Below are 22,265 nucleotides of genomic sequence, written 5' to 3' on the forward strand. Positions count from 1 at the left end.
TCATTTGTTTTAGACAGGGTCTCACAATGTAGTCCTAGCTGGTCTGGAATTCGCTATGTAGACTAGGCTAACCTTGAACTCACAGAGATCCACCTACCTCTGCCTCTCAAGTATTGTAATTAAGGGGTACACCACCATTTGTGGTTATGATTGTGTCTTTAAATGTGCGTATTAAAGTACGTAAACTGTTGAGAGAACACCAAATCCATAATAGTGTTCACCCTTGGTCATGTGCTTTTGTTCTTCATTATATTTTACATTTTAAATTTGTTTTATGAATACATATTATAAAGCTATCATCATTATTTTACTGACATGTATTAATTGGACAAAGAAGTTTCATTGTCAGAGGTCTATTCACAGACTGAATTAATTTAGTTTTTCAAAGGTTAGAGGGAAGCATGAATTTGGAAAATGGCAGATTAAATCAAAATGTGAATTTTATAGTAGTTTTACTTATAATCATGGAAACTAGGTGTCCTTTCTTAGATAGGATAAACAAATTGGGATTTATCAGTGAAGTAAAATGTTTCCCTTTTCTCCTGAGTAAAAAGCCATGACTAATTCTAAAATGCAAACTGCTACATCAAACAAGCCATCCCAGACAGTTTATATATTATATGATTATAAATACATGACTTTCTGAAAAAGTCAAAACCACAGTGGTAATAGAAAGTTAAATAGTTTCCAGAGGTTCAGAGTATTAAACAGATGGAGCACAGAGAAATATTTAGGGCATCTATGTGATGTTTAAGTTTTGTTCATTTTTTTGTTTTATGTTTATGTTGTTAATGTTTTTTGTTTTTGTTTATGTTGTTTATGTTTGTTTGTTTATGTTGCTTTATATTACATTTCAAAACAATATAATTATATTTACATGTATGAAACAACCAGGAGTTGTGGCACATGCCTCTAAGCCCAGCACTCCGGAGGCAAAGGCAGGCAGATCTCTGTGAGTTCAATGCCAGACTGTTCTACATAGTGAGTTCCAGGCTAGCTGGGGCTACAGAGAGACCCTATCTCAAAAAGACCAAAAAAAATGTATAAAACAGACTGAGGAGATGACTCCATCGCTAAGAGTGCTTACTGCGTAAACACAAAGATCTCAGTTTAAATCCCTAGAACCCACATAAAAATCCAGCCATGGTCATATAAGTGCCTGTAACCCTGATGTTGCAAGGGACAAAGACAGGAGTGTGATTGGGGCTTGCTGCCAACCAGCTTTCCAAGTACAGGGAGAGACCCTGTCTCAAGGGAATAAGGTAAAGAGTGATAAAGCAGAATACCCAACATCTTACTCTGGCCACTGCAGGTGCATACGAGCATGTACACCTGCACACTCATTTGTACATACACTATACACATACACCACATGCATATGCACAATGTATGAAATGATTTCAATGAAAAGTGTAGGATGAAAGGTGCTGACTTACCTAACAGGAGATAAATGGAATCTGTAAGGCTAAAGGTAAATCAAATTGTACCTAAGGACTCAACTTTATTTGATAAAGTTGTTTCCCATGAAATTATAGGTTAGCAATTTTGATACTGCTATACATATAATACCAGAGTTAAACAATTAAGTAAGTAGGTGGCAAATATTAGAACATAGGTTTCTCCCTGTTGCAGCAAGAATTACAAAACTTGAATTATAAAACTTGAATGAAGAATATGGATTATTAAAGATCCTTTGAGCAAAAGATTAGACTTGAAACATTAGTAAAATCTCATGTTTACCTTAATGTAGATGATTTTGTATAAAAAATTTTTAGAATGTGTCTATAAGGATATACATATTTCCTTATTCTGTCAGCCAGAAGGGCCTAAAATTTATTATACACCAGTAGCAACAAGAACATCTGAAATCCAGATCTTGACTTTTAGCGCAAATCAATAAAAAATGGAGCTAGGGCTCTTAGAAGTCAGTCAAGAAATATACAAGTTGATCTTGGGGAATCTTATAGTGTCAGAAAGTATGAAATGCTCAAAAAAAAATGAGATGTATCACAAGCCTTAGGAGTTGGCTTCAAAAAGCAATCAATGACCAAAGTTGAAGGATTTAAGCAACGAATTGCTTAACCCAATATATAAATATAAATAAATGGTGGCAAGGAGACAAACCTCCCTTTAAGAAGAGCTTTAAATAAATTCTTTAGATACTTCACCCTCAAGTAAGCAAAGCACAACTCTCCACGTAAGGATGGGCTGCACATAGAAATTTCTTCCAAGAGTACAGTATCAAAAGGAGGGACAAGGGATAAGTTCACAATGGGTAAGACTGACACACTAGTGTCCTCCAGCTAAGTGATCAAGGTCAATATGAATGGGAAGAAGTCATGTTGATAGTACATTCTTGATATGACATGGTAAAAATGGTACTTCATCTCTGTGACATTCTTCAAAAACATCAATAATCAGAAGAAAAATACCAGACAAATTCTAATTGAGGGACATTAGACAAAATAACTGACCAGTACTCTTCAAGTCTATCAAGGTCTTTAGAAACAAGGAAAGTCAGATGCTGTTGGAGTCAGGAGATGCGATGAATCAATATAATGTGGTATCCTGGATGGATTGCTTGAACAGAAAAAAAGACATCAGGTAAAATCTAAGGAAATTTGAATGGACTTGATAATAATGTACCAATATTGCTTCATTAGTTGTAACATATACACTATACTGCGAGATGACACGAAGAGGGAGAAATTTGATATAAAGTATATCAGAACTCTATACTGTTCTAACACTTTTTCTGGATTTAAAATCATTTTAAAGTAAAAAAAGTTTATGTAAAAGAAAACTAAAAGAACTGAAGTCCTTTACACATAGGAATATATCCAGAAACACAGGTATGGTATAGAGTGAAGAAGGCAAGACCTATGGCCTCTAAATAACATGATGTTTGGTTTACCTGGGTCAAGGCCCATACAGAAGTCCAAACCTAAGGGGGAAGTATACCAGGGCAATTCATCAGTACAAGTATGTACAGTAAAAACTCTAATTGAGCTGTAAAAACCAAAGTTTCACATACACACAGCCACATATATTTATACATATATTCCAGATTCAATTCACAGTCCTCAATGTGATATGTATTTCAGCCTGTAACTGGTTCTAGGATACTCTTTTGCAGACGCTTCAGAACCCTAGGAGCAAAGCATAGTGACTTAAAATCTTAAGGTAATTTCACGTAATGATTTTGGTGTCATGTAAAGAAAAGTGAAGGGGCTGGAGCGATGACTCAGCAGTGAAGGGCACTGGCAGCTCTTGCAGAGGACCAGTATTCAGTTCCCAGCACCTACATGGCAGCTAACAACTGTCTGTAACTCCAGTTCCAAGGGGATCCGACACCCTCTTCTAAACTCCAAGGATACTGCACAACACTGGTATAGTTACATACATGCAGGTATTACACTCATACACATAAAATAAAAATAATAAATGAAATATTTTTAAAAAGTGAAAAATTTTTATAAATATTTTAGTTCTTTGAGAATTTCACATAATGTATTTTGATAATATTCACTTCCAACTCCTCCTCTTAACTCATCCCATATCCACCGCTACTTTCTTACTCCCCCCTCAACTTCTATTCCTCTTTTTTTCGTAACCCACCAAGTCCAATTAGTGTTGTCCATATACTCATGGGTGTGGGGCCAACCACTAGAAGGTGGTTGACCTACCAGGAGCCACATCTTTAAAGAAAACTGACCCTTCCCCAGAAGTCATCAAGTGTCGATAGTTCCTCAGTTAGGGCTGGGGGCTCATGAACCTCTTCCCATTCCATGCTAGAATGTTGAATGGCTTGATCTTATACAAGCAAACACAGGCAAACTGCTGCTGTGAGTTCACGAGTGCAATGGTCCTGTCATGTCCAGAACACTGTTTTGCTCTGGTCTTCCCTGACCTCTGACTCTTACAATCTTTCCATCTCCTCTTCCAGAATGGTCCCCGAGCCTAGGGGAGGGGTGTGGTATAGATGTTCCATCTGTGGCTGAACACAGCATAGTCATTTATTTTCTGAACTTTGACCAGTTGTGAGTTTCTGTGTAATCACTACACAATGAAACTTGTCTGATGAGGTCTGAAAGCTTCTCTAATCCCAGTTCAGGACTTGTCTACAAACATTTCTTTTTATTCTCCAAACAGATAACTGTAACTAAGGTATTATACATGGAATTTTTAAAATGTTGTCTGCAATTATATCTTACATTCCATTCTCGGTGCCAACTTCCTCCCACCATCTTAAGCACTACTGCAAATGAGAGAGGATATGGGAATACTATCTAGAGAAATAGGTCAGATCTTCCCACCACATATCTCTTTCAACCAAAGTCTTTCAATCTAAGTATCCCCTCCTATTTTTTCCTCCTAAATCCTTGGCAGTTTGTGACATTCAGGTTACAATTTTATAGTTTAGGTCCTTTTCCCATGTACAGAATTTAAAGATAAAGTGGTTAATGAATTTACCTAGATTATGTATCAACAAAAGTATACAGCTCACTTTTAAGTTGCTGTTTATTAACCCATGAAATGCAGAAGTCGGTATCATGACCCAACTGAAAAACAAATTTCATTTCAGGCCTTGAAATTTCACTGAGAAGCCCAAAAGTCCACTAGAAGAGCATAAGCTTTGCAGGAATCTTGGAGATTTCTATTCCAAAATTTTACCTGATATACAAGACCATTTTTGTTTTTTTAAATATCTTTTTTTTTTTATTTTATGTGTATGAGTGTGTTGCCTGAATGTATGTAAGTCCACCTGTGTTGAACAATGCCTGTGGAGGTCAGAAGAGGGCATCAGATTCCTCTGAAACTGGAGTTACAGATGATTGTTAGCTGTCCTGTGGGTGCTGGGAATCAAATCTGGGTCCTTTGCAAGAGGAGCCAGTGCTCTTAACCATTGAGCCAACCCTACAGCCCCACAAAGTCATTTTTGAACATTTCTGCAAAGTGGGCTTCTGCTTAAACAGACCTAGGTTAGAAGGTATCTTTGATTACTTGCTATAAAGTTCCTAACAGTATGCCAAAGTTCTGATTTGTATTATCTGAATTAATATGCCCTCTGGATGTATTCCAAGTAAATGTTATCACTCTTCTGCATGAAAGGGCTTCAATTACTTGAAACTATCCACAATCTCTTTAGATGAAAGCATTCCTGACCTTTTCAATACATGTTCTGTGTCTGTTTATAACCTACTCACCATCTTGGTCACTTTTTATATTATCTATATACATCTTAATTGTAGCACTATGATATGACCCTGTCTCCCACATAAACTATCAAGAACAGAACAAAACATTCTTTGTTCTGGGCACCATGCCTCTACTAATGAAGCCTAAAATTTCATTACATATGTAAGCATTGTAATCGCACACAGCTAGCTCATGTTGAATTTACAGTAAATGAAAACCAGAGTCTTCTTCACGCACGCCATTCTTTTAAAAAATATTTATTATTTTTATGTGTATGAGTGTATTACCTGCATGGGTGTAAGTGTGCCTGTGTCATCAATGCCCAAGGAGGTCAGAAGGCATTGGATCTCCTGGAACTGGAGTTACAAATGGTTGTTAGCCACCATGTAGGTGCTGGGAATCGATCCTGGGTCCTCTGCAAGAGCAGTCAGTGGTCTTAATCGCTGAGCCATCTCTCCTGCCCACATAAGCCATTTATTAAAATTTTATTTATGTTGGGCATGGTGGCATGGGCCTTTAATCCTAGCACTCGGGAGGCAGAGGCATGAGGATCTCTGTGAGTTCAAGGCCACCCTGGTCTACATAGTTCCAGGCCAGCTGAGGCTACAGGGAGACCCTGTCTCAAAAAGAGACCCCCAAATTTTTTGCTTATTATTTTATGTGTATGTGTATATGTCTTTCTTAAGCCACAAAACTACTTACTTGTAGTAACTGAATTCTGAAACAAATAATTTATGCTTGAGCCTGTTCAATTTAATCCTCGTAGATTCAAGTTTTTCCCCAGCCTGTTTGGATCTTGCTAATAAAACTCAGTGGTATTTATTCTGCATTCTACATCTATGTTTGCAATGGGCCAAGCATGCTATTTTATGTTTTTATGCTAGTAATTGAAAATTACTTTTGTGCGATAAAGCTAAAGGTAGAAATTTCTGTCCACACTGACTGGCACACTTTTGAACACTATCAGTCCAAAGTACTAACCCATCTACTGTCAAACCATGATCATCTAGCTCATGTTATTACACTTTATTCCCAAGGGCATTCTGAGGAACTGTCAAATGCCTCAGTGAGGCAATGGTTGTTTTCTGAGATCCCTGGAGGCAGCTCAACACAAAGCAGACATCTTTCAGAGCAGCTAAAGCACAATGGCAAAAGTGATTGCCAATTTGCAGACATACTATATGTATTAGACCACTGCAAACAGATGTTCTTAAAGAGAAGTTTCAAATATGCAATATTTCAATTACTTTTTATTTATGGCAAAGCTGATTCTCATATGTGCCTTTTTATGTAATCTGTTTCAGGCTGAATAGCAGCAGAGATGCATTTATTTAACAAGGGATATGCAATCTGAGCAACACCCAGGCCAGCTAGTTAGTATATAATTATACGATGTCTATGAGAGATTAATACAAACCAGTATAACTTAATGGAACTGGTGGGATGCAGTACACTGAATCAGTTCAAATCTTGAGTCTGCCACTTGATAGCAGTGTGACCTTCCAATGTTATCCAGCCTTATTTTGCTTTCCTTCTCTGTAAACTGGGAACATAAAAATAGTGCTATCTTATAAAGTTGTTATGACAAATGAATATTACCATGAATTTTCTAGGGATTACTGTTATCATAATCTAACAAAAAAATTAACTTGGTGTGACAAGATGGTATCGTAAAATCCCTGTTAAGGCAGAACGATCAATTTTTGTTTATTATGTTCATCAATAATTCTTTCAATAGTCAACTATAAAATATTTTCCTGCAATTAGCATCTTTGCTAATGCTCACATTAGCCCAAGTTCCTGTATATGGGAAGGGGGGGTCATGGACCTATGTATGTGGGTGTGCACAAGCCTGTGGTGGCCAGAGCAGGTTACTAGGTGTTTTACTCTATTGCTCTCCACCTTGTTTCCTTGAGATAGGGTCTCAAGGAAACAGCTAGAATGGCTGGCTGGCCAGCAAGATTTCAGGACCTGCATCTCTACCCCTCAGACTGCTGGAGTTACAGGCATGCACAATGCCCCATTTTTTTTTTTTTACGTGGCTGCTAGAGATTCAAACTCAGGTCTTCATGCTTAAGAGCAAGTGCTCTTACCCCATGAGCCATCTCCCCAGCTTCTAGTCCAAGAAGTTCTGAAGTTGGACTTTGAAAGTGCTATCTTAGGGAGCCCTGGTCTGTGCTTAGATACCTCGATACAGCTGGAGCTTTATGCTTCAGTTCCTTCCTATTTGTTGAATATTGCTGTTGGAACATAAAAGCCCACTTTCTTCAGAAATTGGATTTCTTAAACCTTTGAGTTTGTTGGTTTAAAGGTGCTTTTACCAAAGCTGGATAAAAACCCTGCATCGAAGTCTAAAGCCTAGGCAAACATGTACATCACTTAATAAAATTTGCTCTTTGCTGTGTGTGGTCTGTCTGCCAAATCATGTTTCTCTTCTGTTTTCATAAATGGCTTTTCCCTCATCTCCCTACAGATTTCTGGGAAGTTGGTAGCAAAAGAACAGGATCTTAACTCTTGTTCTTCTAACAAATCATCAGAAGTGACAAAAATAAAAATTGAGCAAAACCTGTAAAAAAAAAAAAAGGGCAACAGAATTCTCAAGGAATTTCTGAGATATAATGCTGATGGGGCCATGTTAAAGGATATGAGAAATATGAGGAAGTTCTGTGACAGCCTGACAAATTAAAAACTCATGGCACAAACCCACTAATCCCGTCTAGCTTTAAAGAACAAGGGCCGGGGATGGAGGTATAAAATAGTTAAGAGTGAGAGGAGAAAATTAGAAGTTGAAGGAAAACTGTATAATTTACATTTAATTAATCTTCATAATGTTTTAAAAACAAAATACCAAATTAGAAATGGCAAACTTACCATCATTTAAACTTTTTACATTTAGCTGGGCATGGTGGAGCACGCCTTTAGTCCCAGCACTCAGGAGGCAGAGGCAGAGGCCGGCAATCTCTGTGAGTTCATACATAGTAAGTGCCAGGTCAGCTGGGGCTACAGGGAGACCCAGTCTCAAAACGACCCCCTTCCCCACCAAAAACCAACTTTTTACATTTACTAAATTAAGATTTATGATGGACATTTTTCATCAGGTAAGTTCAGTCATTTCGATGAAGTTACCAATTATTTGCAAATAATGTCAATTCTAGATTTGAGTCACTTCATGAATGTGAGAAATGGGTCACAGGCCTTTCCTGCCACAACTCTAATCTCTACATTAAGCCCTGACGGCAATTATTTCATTTGCTCTTATTTTGACCCTACAAACCAACACAATTTAAAGCAGACTACCCTCTCAGAGAGGGAAAGATCAACCATTCCCAAATAACAGGTATCTCCTGATCATGGTTTCCCAGCATCTACATGATCTGCACCTGAGTTCTTATTGATAAATTAACAAGATTTGTTTCAGTGTTGTGTATCTATCCCAACTACCTCTCCCCACTCATCATAAACAGAAAAAGTATATATGCTACCTGTACATACCTGAAGTAGAGGTCAAAGGGGCAAATGATCAAAGGTGTCTCTTGATTGTGAAGTTCTTCTGGTGCAATCTTGCTGGCCTAAGCTTCTTCCCAACTCCTGCATCCTGCTGAATTACAGAGTCCATAATAAAAACTTCTGCAACTCAAACAATTTGAGAGGATAGCACGTGTACAGTGAAAAGATAGAAGAATCACTGTTTTTGGAAGTGGAAGGACAGCAATTCTGGCTATACCTTCTTGAGTCAATGATAAATAAATAAATTGTTCAATAGATGAAGAGAACCCAAAATAAAAACAGAATGTACACAAAAACCAGCAGTAAGAGGAAATATTCCTTAAGAGATAAGAGCTAAAGTTAAAATGAGGCCGAAACAGTTTTTTAATTAAATTAAAAACAAATTAGAATTTAATTTAAAATGAGGTTCAAGTAGTTTTTTTTAATTAATAAATTAGAAATCAGAAAAATAATGGACCTAATAAAGACACAGATCTTTTCTGTAAGAAAACATATTTTTAAAAATACAATTTGGCAAAGCTCAGGAATCCTGTTCCTTGAATATTTCGCAGAAATTTACCTGCTTAAATGTCTAAGCTAAGGCCTCAGATGATATCTAGCTTCTCATGTGGCTACTGATTTATTTTCTACACCCCTCAGTTTTAGTATTTACTTCTAAAATCATTCACATCATTAAGATTCTTAAATTTATTATGGTAGACTATCTTTGTCATGCTCTCAAACATCCATACTACATGGCAGTGAAATAATGCCTTTATCTCCTAAGCTGTTGTTCTTAGAAAGACCAAATATCATTACATATATTTAAAAGAAACTAGTTATTTAAAAAGGATAATGGCCAATGTTTAGTGTACAATGAGTCTAACAGGAACTAATTTTGCAAACTTATTCTCCATGTCTCAGAAAAATGTTTCTTTAAGAAACAGAACTGCTGCATCAAACACATTATGGTTAAAATGAAAAAAGCAAGAACAAAATAATTCCATATTACTTAGTACTTCTAGCAAACGTGTAGTCCATGTGGTTAGCAGCTTATGCTATAGATGTGAAAAAGAGGACACACAATTTATCACTGAAAAACTCAAAAAGATCAACCAAATTTCTATTAAATTGATTTTGATAAAATACTAATTTAAAATAATATGTGAAAACAAATTCTGTACAACAAAAGTGACTACACTGAGTAACATGCTAGAAACTCCCACTAGTGGTAGTACAACTGGTTTCCTGCTATATTAACTAGGAATATATTTATGAACTACACAGGACTTAAATAAATACTTAAATACTCTCTTGAAGGATGTAAAATGCTTTAACCAAATTTAAAAAATAAAGCCTTGCTAGGTGTACTAATCCTAGCATTTGAGAGCCTGAAGAAGATTTAAGTTCAAGACTAGCCTAGGATACATGGCTATATGGTTAAGTCCTATGCTTCCCTAGCCTATAGTGAGACCTGGCTCCCAAATACCAAAACACTCCTCCACCCCCAAACCTCAGTAAAATAAACCAAATAAAGCAACATAAGTTTCCTGAAAATGATATAATTCTATAGTTTTCAGCATCATATCAATTTAAAAATATCCTAGCTGAATTCCCAAAATAGTATTTACAGGGAAGTCTGTTAACTGAATGTTCATCTGGTAAAAAATAAGCATGTGAGGGGGCCGGAGAGATGGCTCAGTGGTTAAGAACACTGGCTGTTCTTGCAGAAGACCCAGGTTCGAATCCCAGCACCCACATGGCAGCTCTAACAACTGTCCGTAACTCCAGTTCCAGGGGATCCAACGGCCACTTCTGTCCTCCATGGGCATTGCACGACACAGGTGCACTTACCTACATGCAGGCAATACACGCATACACATAAAATAAAAATAACAAATATTAAAAAAAAAAGCATGTGAGAACCATCAGCAAATTGTAAAAAATAAATATAAAAAAAGATCAATGGATATGAAGTCATAGTTCCACCTTAAGAACTACAGAGTGAGATACTAGGGCTACATTATTCAGTGGAACCAAAGAGAAATCAAACACAGAACAAAGTATGAACATGTATATTTTAAATTTGTGTGAGAAAAAATACTAATAATTGGGGAGCAATAATTAGAATATCTAAATCCGCACATCATAATAATTCCCTATAGAGCAACATTGTTAAAAACATAAAAGTGAACTAAAGGGAATATTTATATAATTGTGGGGCGAGATAACCCTTCTACACATGACCCTGGGGCCAGAAGGCAAAAAGGAAAAGATTTATTCATTTTTAATTTTTTTATTTTTTTAGTCATTTTAATGCATTTTTGCCTGTGCACAAGAGAAATAACTGATAAAGTCAAAAGATACACTTTCATTTATACATAGCAGTTAAAAGTAATGCAAACATCACATGACACTTCCAGTAAAAGTTACATTTCCAATTACAAATCAAATGCTTATTAGGGTCTCTTCATGGGAGAAGCTGAGAAGGAAGTCTTAGGTAAAAAGCACTTTCCTGGCATTACTACACTGACCCTTCAGGCTGCACAAAGATTAAGGTCATATACAGTCAATCTGCAAAGTTGACACAATGTTACACTGTAAGCTTTCTGTACAATTAACGTATACTTAGAGAAACCAGGATAAACATTTCTACTATATTTTAACTGAACTTGCCTAGCCAACATTTTCACTGAGAATTTATCAAATATGCTGTAAGATTCTACAAAATTGTGAGACATATCTAGCTTCAGGAATATTTCTTATATTCTTTCTTATTTTGGTTACTTACACATATTCTGCTCAGAGATTCTACAGTAATACGTCTAGATGTACAATTCCAATTGTGCTTACTGTACTGTGTACAAATAATAGCAAAAACAATCAGTGAATGATATAAATCTTACAGCATTTGCTAGCAAAAATACATGCCAAAGTCACAATAAGCAATATTGTACCACAAATTAGAGAGCTTCAAATAATTTGCTTCTGTTTTTAATATCTTCATTCTACATTAAATTACTATCATAGGCTAATGTTTAAAATGCAAATAAACTGGACATCTGTAAGACAAAACTTGTTCACCCAACTGTGAAGGCTGATACCTGTTTCCAAAAATCACAATAAATGCAGAATAAAGAGAAGTGTTTGCATGCAACACCTTTGAGTGAAACAGCATTGATTCCCATCATTCAAAACAGAGAAGGAAGGAAATCAAAAGAAGAAAAGGAAGAAAAGAAGGAGTGGAAGAAACAAAGAGGGAGGGGAGAGGGCAGGCAAGAAGGGAAGGGAAGGGAAGGGAAAGGGTGGGCAGGAGGGTGGAGGGAGGAGGAAGAACAGGGAGGATAGAAGGCAGGGATTCCACCTTAAAATGCATCGTATTAGATTTATAACTAGACAGATTTAAAAGAATCAAAATAAAAGTAAAGCACGATTTTGTGTGTGTGTTTAAAGATTTAAGAGCCATTATCAAAAATAAGATACATTTTTTTTCAAGGTACAGAAATGTAATTACGATGGCTGAGAGCCCAGAAGCCTCTCAATGGCTGCATTGATGTCGCCTCCTGTTGCTATTAGGGCCTGCAAGTTTGCTTCACGGTTTAAGAACCCCATGGCGTTGAGCTGTTCCAGTTGCTGCTGAAATCTGACTTCTGGATTCGGCAGCTGCGGAGGATTTGCTCCAGCCAGCGCCTGCACCATTTGCTGAATGAATTGCTGACTGGGTCCAGATTCTGATGTCGGGCTTGTGGTCTCAGTAGGTGCAGAGCTGGATACAGTGGATGCGGTGGGCCCACTAGAGCCTGCGGAGCCAGGGGAGCTTGCGGGGCCAGTGGGTCCAATAGGCCCAATGGGGCCTATGGGGGTGAAAGGAACTATCGGACCGATGGGGCCTATGGGAGTGACCGGGCCTACCGGCCCTATGGCCGTCCCCAGCACCCCCACCCCCACACCTGGAGTGAAGCTTGGAATCAGGCCAGGTGCTTCCGTGGCTAGTGTCTGTAGCCCCTGCTGGATCTGCATCAAAGCTTGCATTGCTCTTGGGTTTGACATGGCTGCGAGTGTGTCCGGATTCTGCATCTGCTGCAGGAAAGCTGGGAGCTGTGGACGCATCTGCTCCTGCAGCTGAGGATTTGCAGTAAACAGTGGGCTACTCAGCATCATCTGGGCAGCCAAATCTGGATTCTGGCTCAGTGACTGCATCATGCTTCTCATATACGGTGCAGACAGCATATTCTGAATCAGCTGAGGATTTTCAGTTATCTGTTGCAGCAGGCTCTGCATTCCTGGGGTACTGAAGATGCTAGCAACATAATTAGCTGCAGCTACAGTGTTCCCACTAGTATTACTGGAGCTACTGCCAGACCCACTGCCACTGCTTGTGGTCGTGCTGGTGGACGCAGAACTCTGGGTAGCTGGCGGCGGTGCCCATGGATTGGGCAGTGGATCCCGGTTTTCTGTGCGAGAAGGCTGGGTGCCCTCCCCTGAAGAGGAACTGCTCCCGACCGTGGCAAACGGATTACCCCCAAACTGCTCTTGTGCGGCATTCAGCATGGGTTCTTGAATGTCAGTGTACATGCGTCGCAGAGCATTGTAGCCACCTGGGATGCTTTCGAGATTACTGAGAGCCAGGTCTTGATTTCTCATCATCTCTTGCATCATGGCAGGATTCCTGGCGATTTCGAGAGTCTGCCTCATTATATCTGGATTATTGAGTAGGTGACTGATTTCTGGGTTTCTCTGAATCAATTGTTGCATCTGTGGATTGGCCATAATGAGCTGCCTCATCAGATCGGGATTCGAAAGCATGCTCTGAACAAAGGGATTTTCCATGATTTGGATCATCATCTCAGGGCTGGCCATGAGCTGCTGCTGCATCTGGTTCTGAAGCTCTGAGAAGTTGGTCGAGCTCAAACCCAGGCTGCTAAGGCCTGCAAGTCCTCCCAGGCTGCCCAGCCCAAACGGGTTGCTATTTGTGGTGCTAGGTGTGGAGTTACTCCTGGGAGTCGATGCCGTGGTGGTCGTATTAGTTGCCGCGGCACTGCTAGGCTGCGTGGTGGACTGGCCCTGAGGTCGGTTCTGGCTTTTGATGACAAGGTGAACAGTCAGTCCATCATGGATGCCATGCTGGATCAAGGTATCTTGATCTTTCAAGATTTTTCCGGCAAAAATCAGGACTAGCTGATCGGTTTGGGATTTGAAGCGTTTCGAAATCGCTTCCTTAAACTGCTGGACCGTGCTATTCTCGGGCACGGCGAACTCCTCCTTCTCTTTAGGGGTCTTCACAGTGACTTTGATGATTTTGGGCTCCGCCGGCGCGGCGGCTGAGCCTGGGGCCGCAGCAGGGCCGCGGGAGGGGCGCGGGGGGCCGCTGCTCTCGCCGTTCTCAGCCATGGCGGCCGCGGTGACGCAGGCTGGCAGGAAGGCGCTGGCGAGCGAGAGGACGCGAGGGAAGGAGGAAGGAAGGAGGCGCCGCGGCAGCAGACAGGGCGGCCGGGGCAAGCAGCACGGAGCACGGTACCTCTCAGACGAAGGCTCCCGGTCCTCAGATCCGCACAGGCTTCGGCGTAGGCCACGGCCGAGGTCTCGCGAGCAGGTCTCCCGGCCTTCTCCACCGCTGCCTTGTGATCTGCCCGCGCGCACTCCCAGCAACTCCCGCAGCCTCGGCGCCCGCGCTCCCGCCGCCCCGCCCCGCCCCCAACCGCACCCCGCCCCCTGCTGACGCGGCGCCAGGCCCGGCGACAGTCGCTGGGCCCAGCGCAAAGCTCTGCCTGCAAAGGGGAAAAAGAGGGAGAGAGAGAAATAAACAAAGAGAGGGGGAAGCGGAGGAAGATTGCAGGACCGAGGCTAGGAGAGAAGGCGAGGAGAAAGAGGCGCGGCGAGGGGGCGGGGGGGGAGGGGAGGCAGCTTCTTTAAAGGGCGTTGAAAGACCAATGGAGAATGTGCGTTCACAATCTGGGAGGCAGTGAAAGGATGAAAGCCTGAATCGAACCACATCCCATGCAAAGGACGAAAAATGAATTGTAAAGAACTCTGACAAAGCAAAAAGGAACACCCCCGATGGGGGAAGGGAAGGCATGGCAGGAGCGAGCATTTTACAAAAGAAGCGAAAAAACGGACAATAGGCTTATAAAAACACGATTAAATTCACTAGCAATCAAACGAATTCAAATGAAAACAATGAGATTTTACTTTTGGTTTATCATGTTGGCAAAGATGAAAGACAATGTTAAATCATTTTGACAGGGGCCCGAGAAAATGCACTCTCATGCTCGTTGTAGTGTGAATTGTAATACAAATACAAAGGAACATTTTAAATATTTCCACTTTCCTTTAGAAATGCCCTAGAGTCTTTCCCTAAGAAAACAATCGGATAAGGATTTAAAAACAGTGCTTTTAAAAACAGTAGCATTTAAAAACAGTGCTTAGATATTTTAAATATGTGTATAACATGGGATTAGTCAAACATCCTATGACATTGCCATACAATAAAATAATTCCTTGTGCTTAAAAGATGGTGATTAATTTATATGAATAAAGTGTCTTAAAAGTAGACGTTAAATGCATTGCAGTTATGAGGAAATCAGGGATTATGTTTAATTTGGCTTTATATGTTTCCGCACAAGTAGAAACAATACAGGCACGCAGATGTCAATATCAAAGAGTGTGTAGACTGTATGTGAAGAAAATAAATCTGAAAGATTATACAACAGTATGATAATGATGGTAAGTCCTGAAATTGTGATTAATTTTTATTTCCTATTTTTATAAGATTTTGAACTTAGTGGATAAGTATGCATTGCATTTATTATCTTTAAAAACTAGAAATTCATTTTGGGAGGAAAGCATATGTAGTAATTGACAGGCACACAGTAGTAGTGGCAGACATTAACATATTTATCTATTTCATTACTAATTAAGTGAAATAAAAAATGTAGCAGTACTGATAAAGAAAATTTGAATAGAAGAAATAATTTCAAATTCAGTCTCTTATTTCCACCGTATAGAAAAATCATGTGCTCTACAAATACATAGGAATAATGTAACAGCATTTCCAAGTCATTAAGTCATTACAGGCATCTCAATAAATCTTAATATAAGAAAAAAAAACAGGCATATTATATTCATGAATTGGTATAATAATATATGATTATATGTAGCAGGATTAATATTAATATAATACACAATACAATGTAAAGTGAACTTGCTTTATATATTAATATATAGATCTCATAAACATAATTGGCACAAATATTATTTTATGGTGATTAGACATACATTCATATGTATATGAGATGTTCTTTTAGAAATATGCCAGAGAGACTGGGCTGTAACTCACTGATGGAGCATTTGTGTATCATATATGAGGCAACCCTGGGTTCAATTCCTAGTACTGCCCCCCTGAAACAGAAAAGAAATATACTAGAAGCAGTTATCCCAAATGTCACACGATTTAAGATAGTGACTAAAGGGAATGAGTTAAATTTGTAAAAATGTGTTTTGTCTTTCAAATGGAAGCAAATACAACAAAATGTCAACAATAGTTAATTTTAGATAGCAAGAATTCATATGTTCTCTTTATTTTTCCCCAAATAAAGAGAAATTTATGGATACATCACAAGTTGTCTTTAATTTCAGCATACTAAAGGTAGGTATTATCAACAAAAATGTGACAAAAATAAAAATTAAACAAAAATTATTGATCACTTTAATTTTTACTATATACCTCAATAATTACTATAAGATATCCTTATGTATGGTAAAAGGGACTCATGATTAATAGAAATTTCTAGGCTCCACTCTAAACCAACTGAAGTAAGTGGCACACAGGAATCGTCTTCTTTTTTCTTTTTTTTTAAAGTCTCCTTAGCCAGGCATAGTCACACAAATCTTTAATCTCAGCACTTGGGAGACAGAGGCAGGCAGATCTCTGTGAGTTCAAGGCCAGCCTGGTCTACATATTGAGTTCCAGGCCAGCTGGGACTACGGGGAGACCCTGTCTCAAAAAACACCAAAAAAAAAGCTTGAAAAAGGGGACAGAGAATGCACCTTATCAAGTCTGAATTTAATTATATTTCTATTATGTGGATGAACTCAGAGTCAAATTCGTACAAACATTTTTTTTATTTTTTTTATTTTTTAGGGCTGGAGAGATGGCTCAACAGTTAAGAACACTGGTTGTTCTTGCACAAGACCCGGGCTCGAATCCCACCACCCACATGGCAGCTAACAACTGTCAGTAACTCCAGTCCCAGGGGATCAGACAGCCTCTTCTGACCTTGCATGACACGGGTGCACTTACCTACATGCAGGCAATACACGCATACACATAAAATAAAAATAATTTTTTTTAATTTTTATTATTTTTTTTATGTATATGCGTGTATTGCCTGCATGTGTGTAAGTGCATCTGTGTTCTCAAATTCCTCTGGAACTGGAGTTAAGAATGGTTGTTGACCACCTTGTGGGTGCTGGGATTGGAGCTCCAGTCCTCTACAAGAGCAGCCAGTACTCTTAACCACTGAGCCATCTCTCCAGCCCCACACAAAATATTTTAAATACCAAATAACAGTGAAAAGGTGTATTAGACATTCAGATAAAGAAGACAACAGAAATAAAACAAGGGGGATGGAATGCCAACTGCATAATGATAAAAGCAAACATTCATAAACAATCAAGAAAACCAAAATTTTATTGAACCTGTTTTTTAAGAAAAAAGCCAAACAGATAAGATTACTAGTTCAAAGTTACTCTTACAGCTCCTTCACAAAAGTACATGATAGACAGAACACACTCACTCTCCCTTTCTGCCAGCAAATTTTTTGGCTTACCTTTTTTTTAAAAAATTTTCTTCCAAGACATTATAATTTTAAATTTAAATATTTTAAATTCATCATAATGAAATAAAATTAGCATCCACATGATTGGCTGTAGATACCTCATTAGTGAGAAGCACACCATTAATTGACCAAAACAAGGAAAAAGCATCAAGATAAATTTTTTAAAAACAAATATTGTATAAGAACATTTAATCAAATATGAAGGGAAGCTGGGCATGGTGGCACTCACCTTTAATCCCAGCACTCCAGAGGTAGGAAGATCTCTGTGAGATGGAGGCCAGCCTGAGTTACAAGTGAGTTTCAGATCAGCTGAGGCTACAGGAAGAGCCTGTCTCGAAAAACAAAAATAAAAAAACAAAAACAAAAAGGGGGAAGGAGAGATGGTTCAGCAGTTAAGAGCATTGGCTGCTCTTGCAGAGGTCCCTGGTTCTATTTCCAGCATCCACATGGCCACTAGGCTGACAACCATCCCTAACTCCACTACAAGGGGATCTGGTACCCTCCTCTAAGGTGCACTTACATACATGCAGGCAATACACCCATACACATAAAATAAAAATATTAAAACAAAAAGGGAAGCTTTTTGAACATTACAAGGAGATACTTTGAACCTATCTTGGCTAACTGCAAAGAAAAACTGGTGAGTCTATTACTTTGCTTGGAAGATATACACAGCCAAAATGTATTCAAAAATAGAAAACCTTAACCAACTATGTAAGACACTTAACAAAGAATTAAATAAACACTAAGCCAGGTGTAGAGGTGCATGCCTGCCATCCCCAGCACTCAGAAGACTGAAGCAGGAGGATTGTTGCACGGTTAAGGCTAGCCTGGGTGAATACACAGCAAAACCTGTCTCAAAAGGAAACAAAAAATCTCTTGAGTCCTGGAGTTCAAAGCCAGCCTGGGCAACACAAGACCTCATCCTGGTGGGGGCTGGGGGTGGGGGTGAAGTGGGGCAGGGTGAAGGGGAAGAAGATACGAAAAAAGAAAAAAAATCACCTTTAATGTTCAAGGTTAAGCTTGTTTTTACGTGCTCTCTACCATGTTCCATTGAAGGGACAGAAATGACATGAGGAAAAGAACAAACTCACAATAGTTTTGGAAAGGTAAAAAAAAAACAATAAGTTTTCTTGCCAGATACCAAAATAAATTCTAAATGAAAAATAAAACAATGAAATTTCCAAAAAATATTAGAGGAAGTATTTACATAACCTCACAATGGTAAAAGTCTTTCTAAAATAATTTTTTAAAGCCTATAACTAGATTGGCAGATTTTTAAATAAGAGCTTTAGATGTCATATGTAAAGAAGACAATTAAAAAGTTATAGGAATTCTAAAAAGTCTTTTGGATAGGGTCTATGCATAACATATACATCAATATAGGAAAATGAAAATTCCTAGGGAAAGGCAAATATTATTAACTAGCTTCTTACAAAAGGGAAAAGATGTCAGAAAGAGAAGAGGAAGGGAAGGAGGGAGAGAAAATATTTTATTTTATTTTATAAAAATAGTTGAATTTCTTTAATATAAATATGTAAAGGTCCTGAGATGTAGCGCAGTGTTAGAATTTAACTAACATATACATATCTATCTAACATATACATATCTATCCCCAGCACCACAAAAATCAATAAATAAAATTTTAAAACCAGTGTAGAATCCAGTCTTGATATAGCTGATACAGAATGCCTAAGGCTGCTCATCATAAGCACTATATGAGTATTACTCTTAGTAGTAGTATTGTAGGAAACAGGAACTTCATATTCCTCTGGGAAGTTACTCTGCAGGCCTAAGTTAGCTCAATGTCAATTTCTTAACATTGAAAGCTTACTAAAGCATTCAGGTGATTTTAACTGAGCAATTCTACTTTTATAAACCTATCCTAAAGAAGTAATTCGTGCTATTGAGTCTTCAGGTGATTGTACTAATAAAAAGAGCTGTCTTCTTGGAGCATAGCCACAGAATGAATCTAAAGGAAATTCTGATCACTCCTCATTTCTGTGGGTGCACATGGAAATAATTCAGTCAGAAGTACAGAAAGAGTTACGTAACAATGGCAAGAACATGGATTTGAGCCAAAGAGACCGAGATTAAAACCCCAGTTCAGTCATTTAAGGCTTTGTGAACTTACAGCAATCTGTTCATTTGTTCATTTCTCTGAAGCTCAATTTATCAACTAAAATGAGACTAAGAAGCATGACCATAAAAGCTGTGCTAGTTATAGGCAGTAAGTGCATGAGAAAGACAATAATTATTCTGATTCACATCCCTCTGTGAAAACAAGGCAAATAAAATAAATTTACTCTTGATAAATTAAATTATGAAATGAAATACCAACAAGACAAAAAGAACAATAAAAGATAAGAGCAAACGTATATTCTATTTCACACGTATGTTTGTGTTCTGGGGTTGGATTTTCTAACTCCATGCCCCAGTAATTGCTTAATAATTTTTCTTTTGCATTTTCTTGAATGCCCAGAAATTTTAATGCTGCATATCCACTTTAACTCCTAGGAGCTATGTTATTAAGTGACAACTTAGGGGCTGGTTTTGGCCTGCCAACACCTAAAACTTGGCATTTTTCCTAAAAAAATGGAGATTATGACTTTTGTTTCAAAACTAGATGATCTGGTTACATTGGATTCATAACCTTGAAAGGCCATAATGTGCCTGGAGGTGAATAGTGACCGCATTCTTTAGATAAGGTATGCATTCTGATTTCCTAATGTCTACCCTGTCCACATCCATATTTTCTTATCTAGTTGGGCCCCTAAGCTTTAGAATTTTGGGTGCTTTTAGGAAGGGCTTGAGTTTTCCCTTCTTTAATGGTATCTCCTAAAACCCCAAAACCCTAAGGTACTGGGGAAAATTGGATAAGGTCAAGAACACAACTGGTTCATTTTCTTTTTTATAAAAAAATGAGTATCTTTTATTGAGTTTTTGTGCATTTCATACAATAAATCTTAATCATATTTAGACTCCCTTACCCTGGTTCACTTTCTTAAAAGGGTGAAGTATTCACTTTAAGGTGAATATATTTATATCAGATGTAAGGAGCAAATACTGTTGGCTAATGATTAAAGATGATAATGATAAAAGCTACTATTTTTCCTCCAGTTTATACTGTCATGCCTTTTCCCATTAGAATTATATGATTTTGAGGAACATGTTATTGAAAACTGGAACTTGAGTGAAGTCTGCCTTACTGACGTGGGTAAATTAAGGTTTTCTATTGCAAACAATGGCATAATTTAGAATTTCCGGCTGCCTTTCAAAAAAATATAGAATTAAATTCATCCAAGATTTACAAAAATCAATGGATGGTTGAAATGAAAATAAGAAAAAGAGGGAACTGTTCATATTAAAAGTATTAAAATTAAGAAGTGTGGAGGACTAGGTGGAGAAAAGAAAAGCAGAGTAGTATGTGGTAAGGTTGCAATGAAGAGAACGATTGCTGTTTTCAGCCTAATTCAGATTTATAGGAAAGAAAATATTGACAAAGTAGAAATAGCCAGATAAGGCAAACCTACCATTCGACTGGTCATCCAAGTATAATATCTTTAAGACTAGAATGGTACCCACAAGATATTCTGTAGCCATTAAAAATACTCTGGGGCTGGGGATATAGCCGATTGGTGCAACATTTTGTCTGGCAAACACAACGCCCCCTGTTCCAACCACAGCACTAGTTATCAAGTTTCTGGGACAGTCCTATAAATTGTATTTAGTTTAAAGCATGGTTAAGAGTTGACATTTGCTATATTGTAGTCCAATAGCAATGTGTCACTATGGAAAGCACTGTGTGTGAAGCCTCATTTCAAGCTGCAAAGAAAATACCAACAGAAATACACCTGGTAGCAGTAGGAGTAGGCGCTCACTCAGTATGCACTGTTTATGGATACTCCAGCCTACAGTATTAGCAAAGAAAGCCATAAAAGAAGAAAAGACTTGAGAATTACCAAGGCAATTGTGGAAATAAGGTATCTGCATATGGCACCTATTGTTGAATTATGATGCTACAGTCCAGACTAATCAGATATTGAAAATATCCAGGTACAAATCTAAGTAAAATGCAGTGGTTCTAGGAAAAAATCTTGTTTGTAGATGAGGAAGGTACAAAAAACCCCAGAGATATTAGGATTAGGAAAATTCGAACTCTTACACTGATGGTAAAAGAGCAAGTTGGGACAGCACATGTGGAAATAGTATCATAGAAGGCAATAGTCTTCAAAGCTGCCAACACAAAGTTTTTTAATAGTAAGAGGACACAGACAATTTAAAAGCAATTGATTTCTAGATAATCAGTTTTCATATATCTTCTTTCCAAAAATTGAGCTGCTAGAAAATGTGGCTGACGTCAAGCCATCCTCTTTTGCAATTAACCTTTACCCACTTTACAAAATAACAACATGCTTCTGCCACACATACACAATTTTGCTACAGTACATTGCTCATTGCTTCCATGTGTAAAAGTGAGAGAAACAAACCATGAGATTATTTGAAATATAAATATATATATATTAGTGTGCATATTAAAAACTGAATGCCTTTAATAACTACTTAATAAATCCTTTTGCAAGTCTATGATTTCGTTTTGTGCCTTGGACAAAATTGAAGGAGTTAATTGAGTTGTTAGCTGATAAGGTCATTAAATAATTTATAAAGAGAGATCATTATGTTGTTTTGTGTCGTATTTGGAAGGAACAGAAAAAGGGGAAACTAGGCCAGATGTGGTGGCGC

General features: G+C 38.2%; 1 protein-coding gene and 1 long non-coding RNA gene across 2 annotated transcripts; both read right to left on the bottom strand.

Moving 5' to 3' along the window:
* Positions 1 to 6,429: 6,429 nt before the first annotated feature.
* On the bottom strand, positions 6,430 to 8,813 carry LOC115069625. The gene is made up of 2 exons (XR_003848879.1): positions 8,692 to 8,813; positions 6,430 to 6,742 (listed from the first exon to the last, which is right to left on the bottom strand). It is a non-coding gene; the product is annotated as an uncharacterized LOC115069625 (long non-coding RNA).
* Positions 8,814 to 10,949: 2,136 nt separating this feature from the next.
* Positions 10,950 to 14,339, bottom strand: Ubqln2 (ubiquilin 2). The gene has a single exon (XM_008829258.3). The coding sequence runs from the start codon at positions 14,074 to 14,076 to the stop codon at positions 12,196 to 12,198; it is 1,881 nt and encodes a 626-aa protein (XP_008827480.1). The 5' UTR covers positions 14,077 to 14,339; the 3' UTR covers positions 10,950 to 12,195.
* Between the last annotated feature and the right edge of the window lie 7,926 nt (positions 14,340 to 22,265).

The sequence above is a fragment of the Nannospalax galili genome, unplaced genomic scaffold (assembly GCF_000622305.1).
Source record: "Nannospalax galili isolate Female #2095 unplaced genomic scaffold, S.galili_v1.0 scaffold994, whole genome shotgun sequence".
Taxonomy (NCBI): Eukaryota; Metazoa; Chordata; class Mammalia; order Rodentia; family Spalacidae; genus Nannospalax; species Nannospalax galili.

Coding starts and splice junctions, on each gene's coding strand:
- Ubqln2 (XM_008829258.3), bottom strand. CDS start 14,076: ATGGCTGAGAACGGCGAGAGCAGCGGCCCCCCGCGCCCCTCCCGCGGC.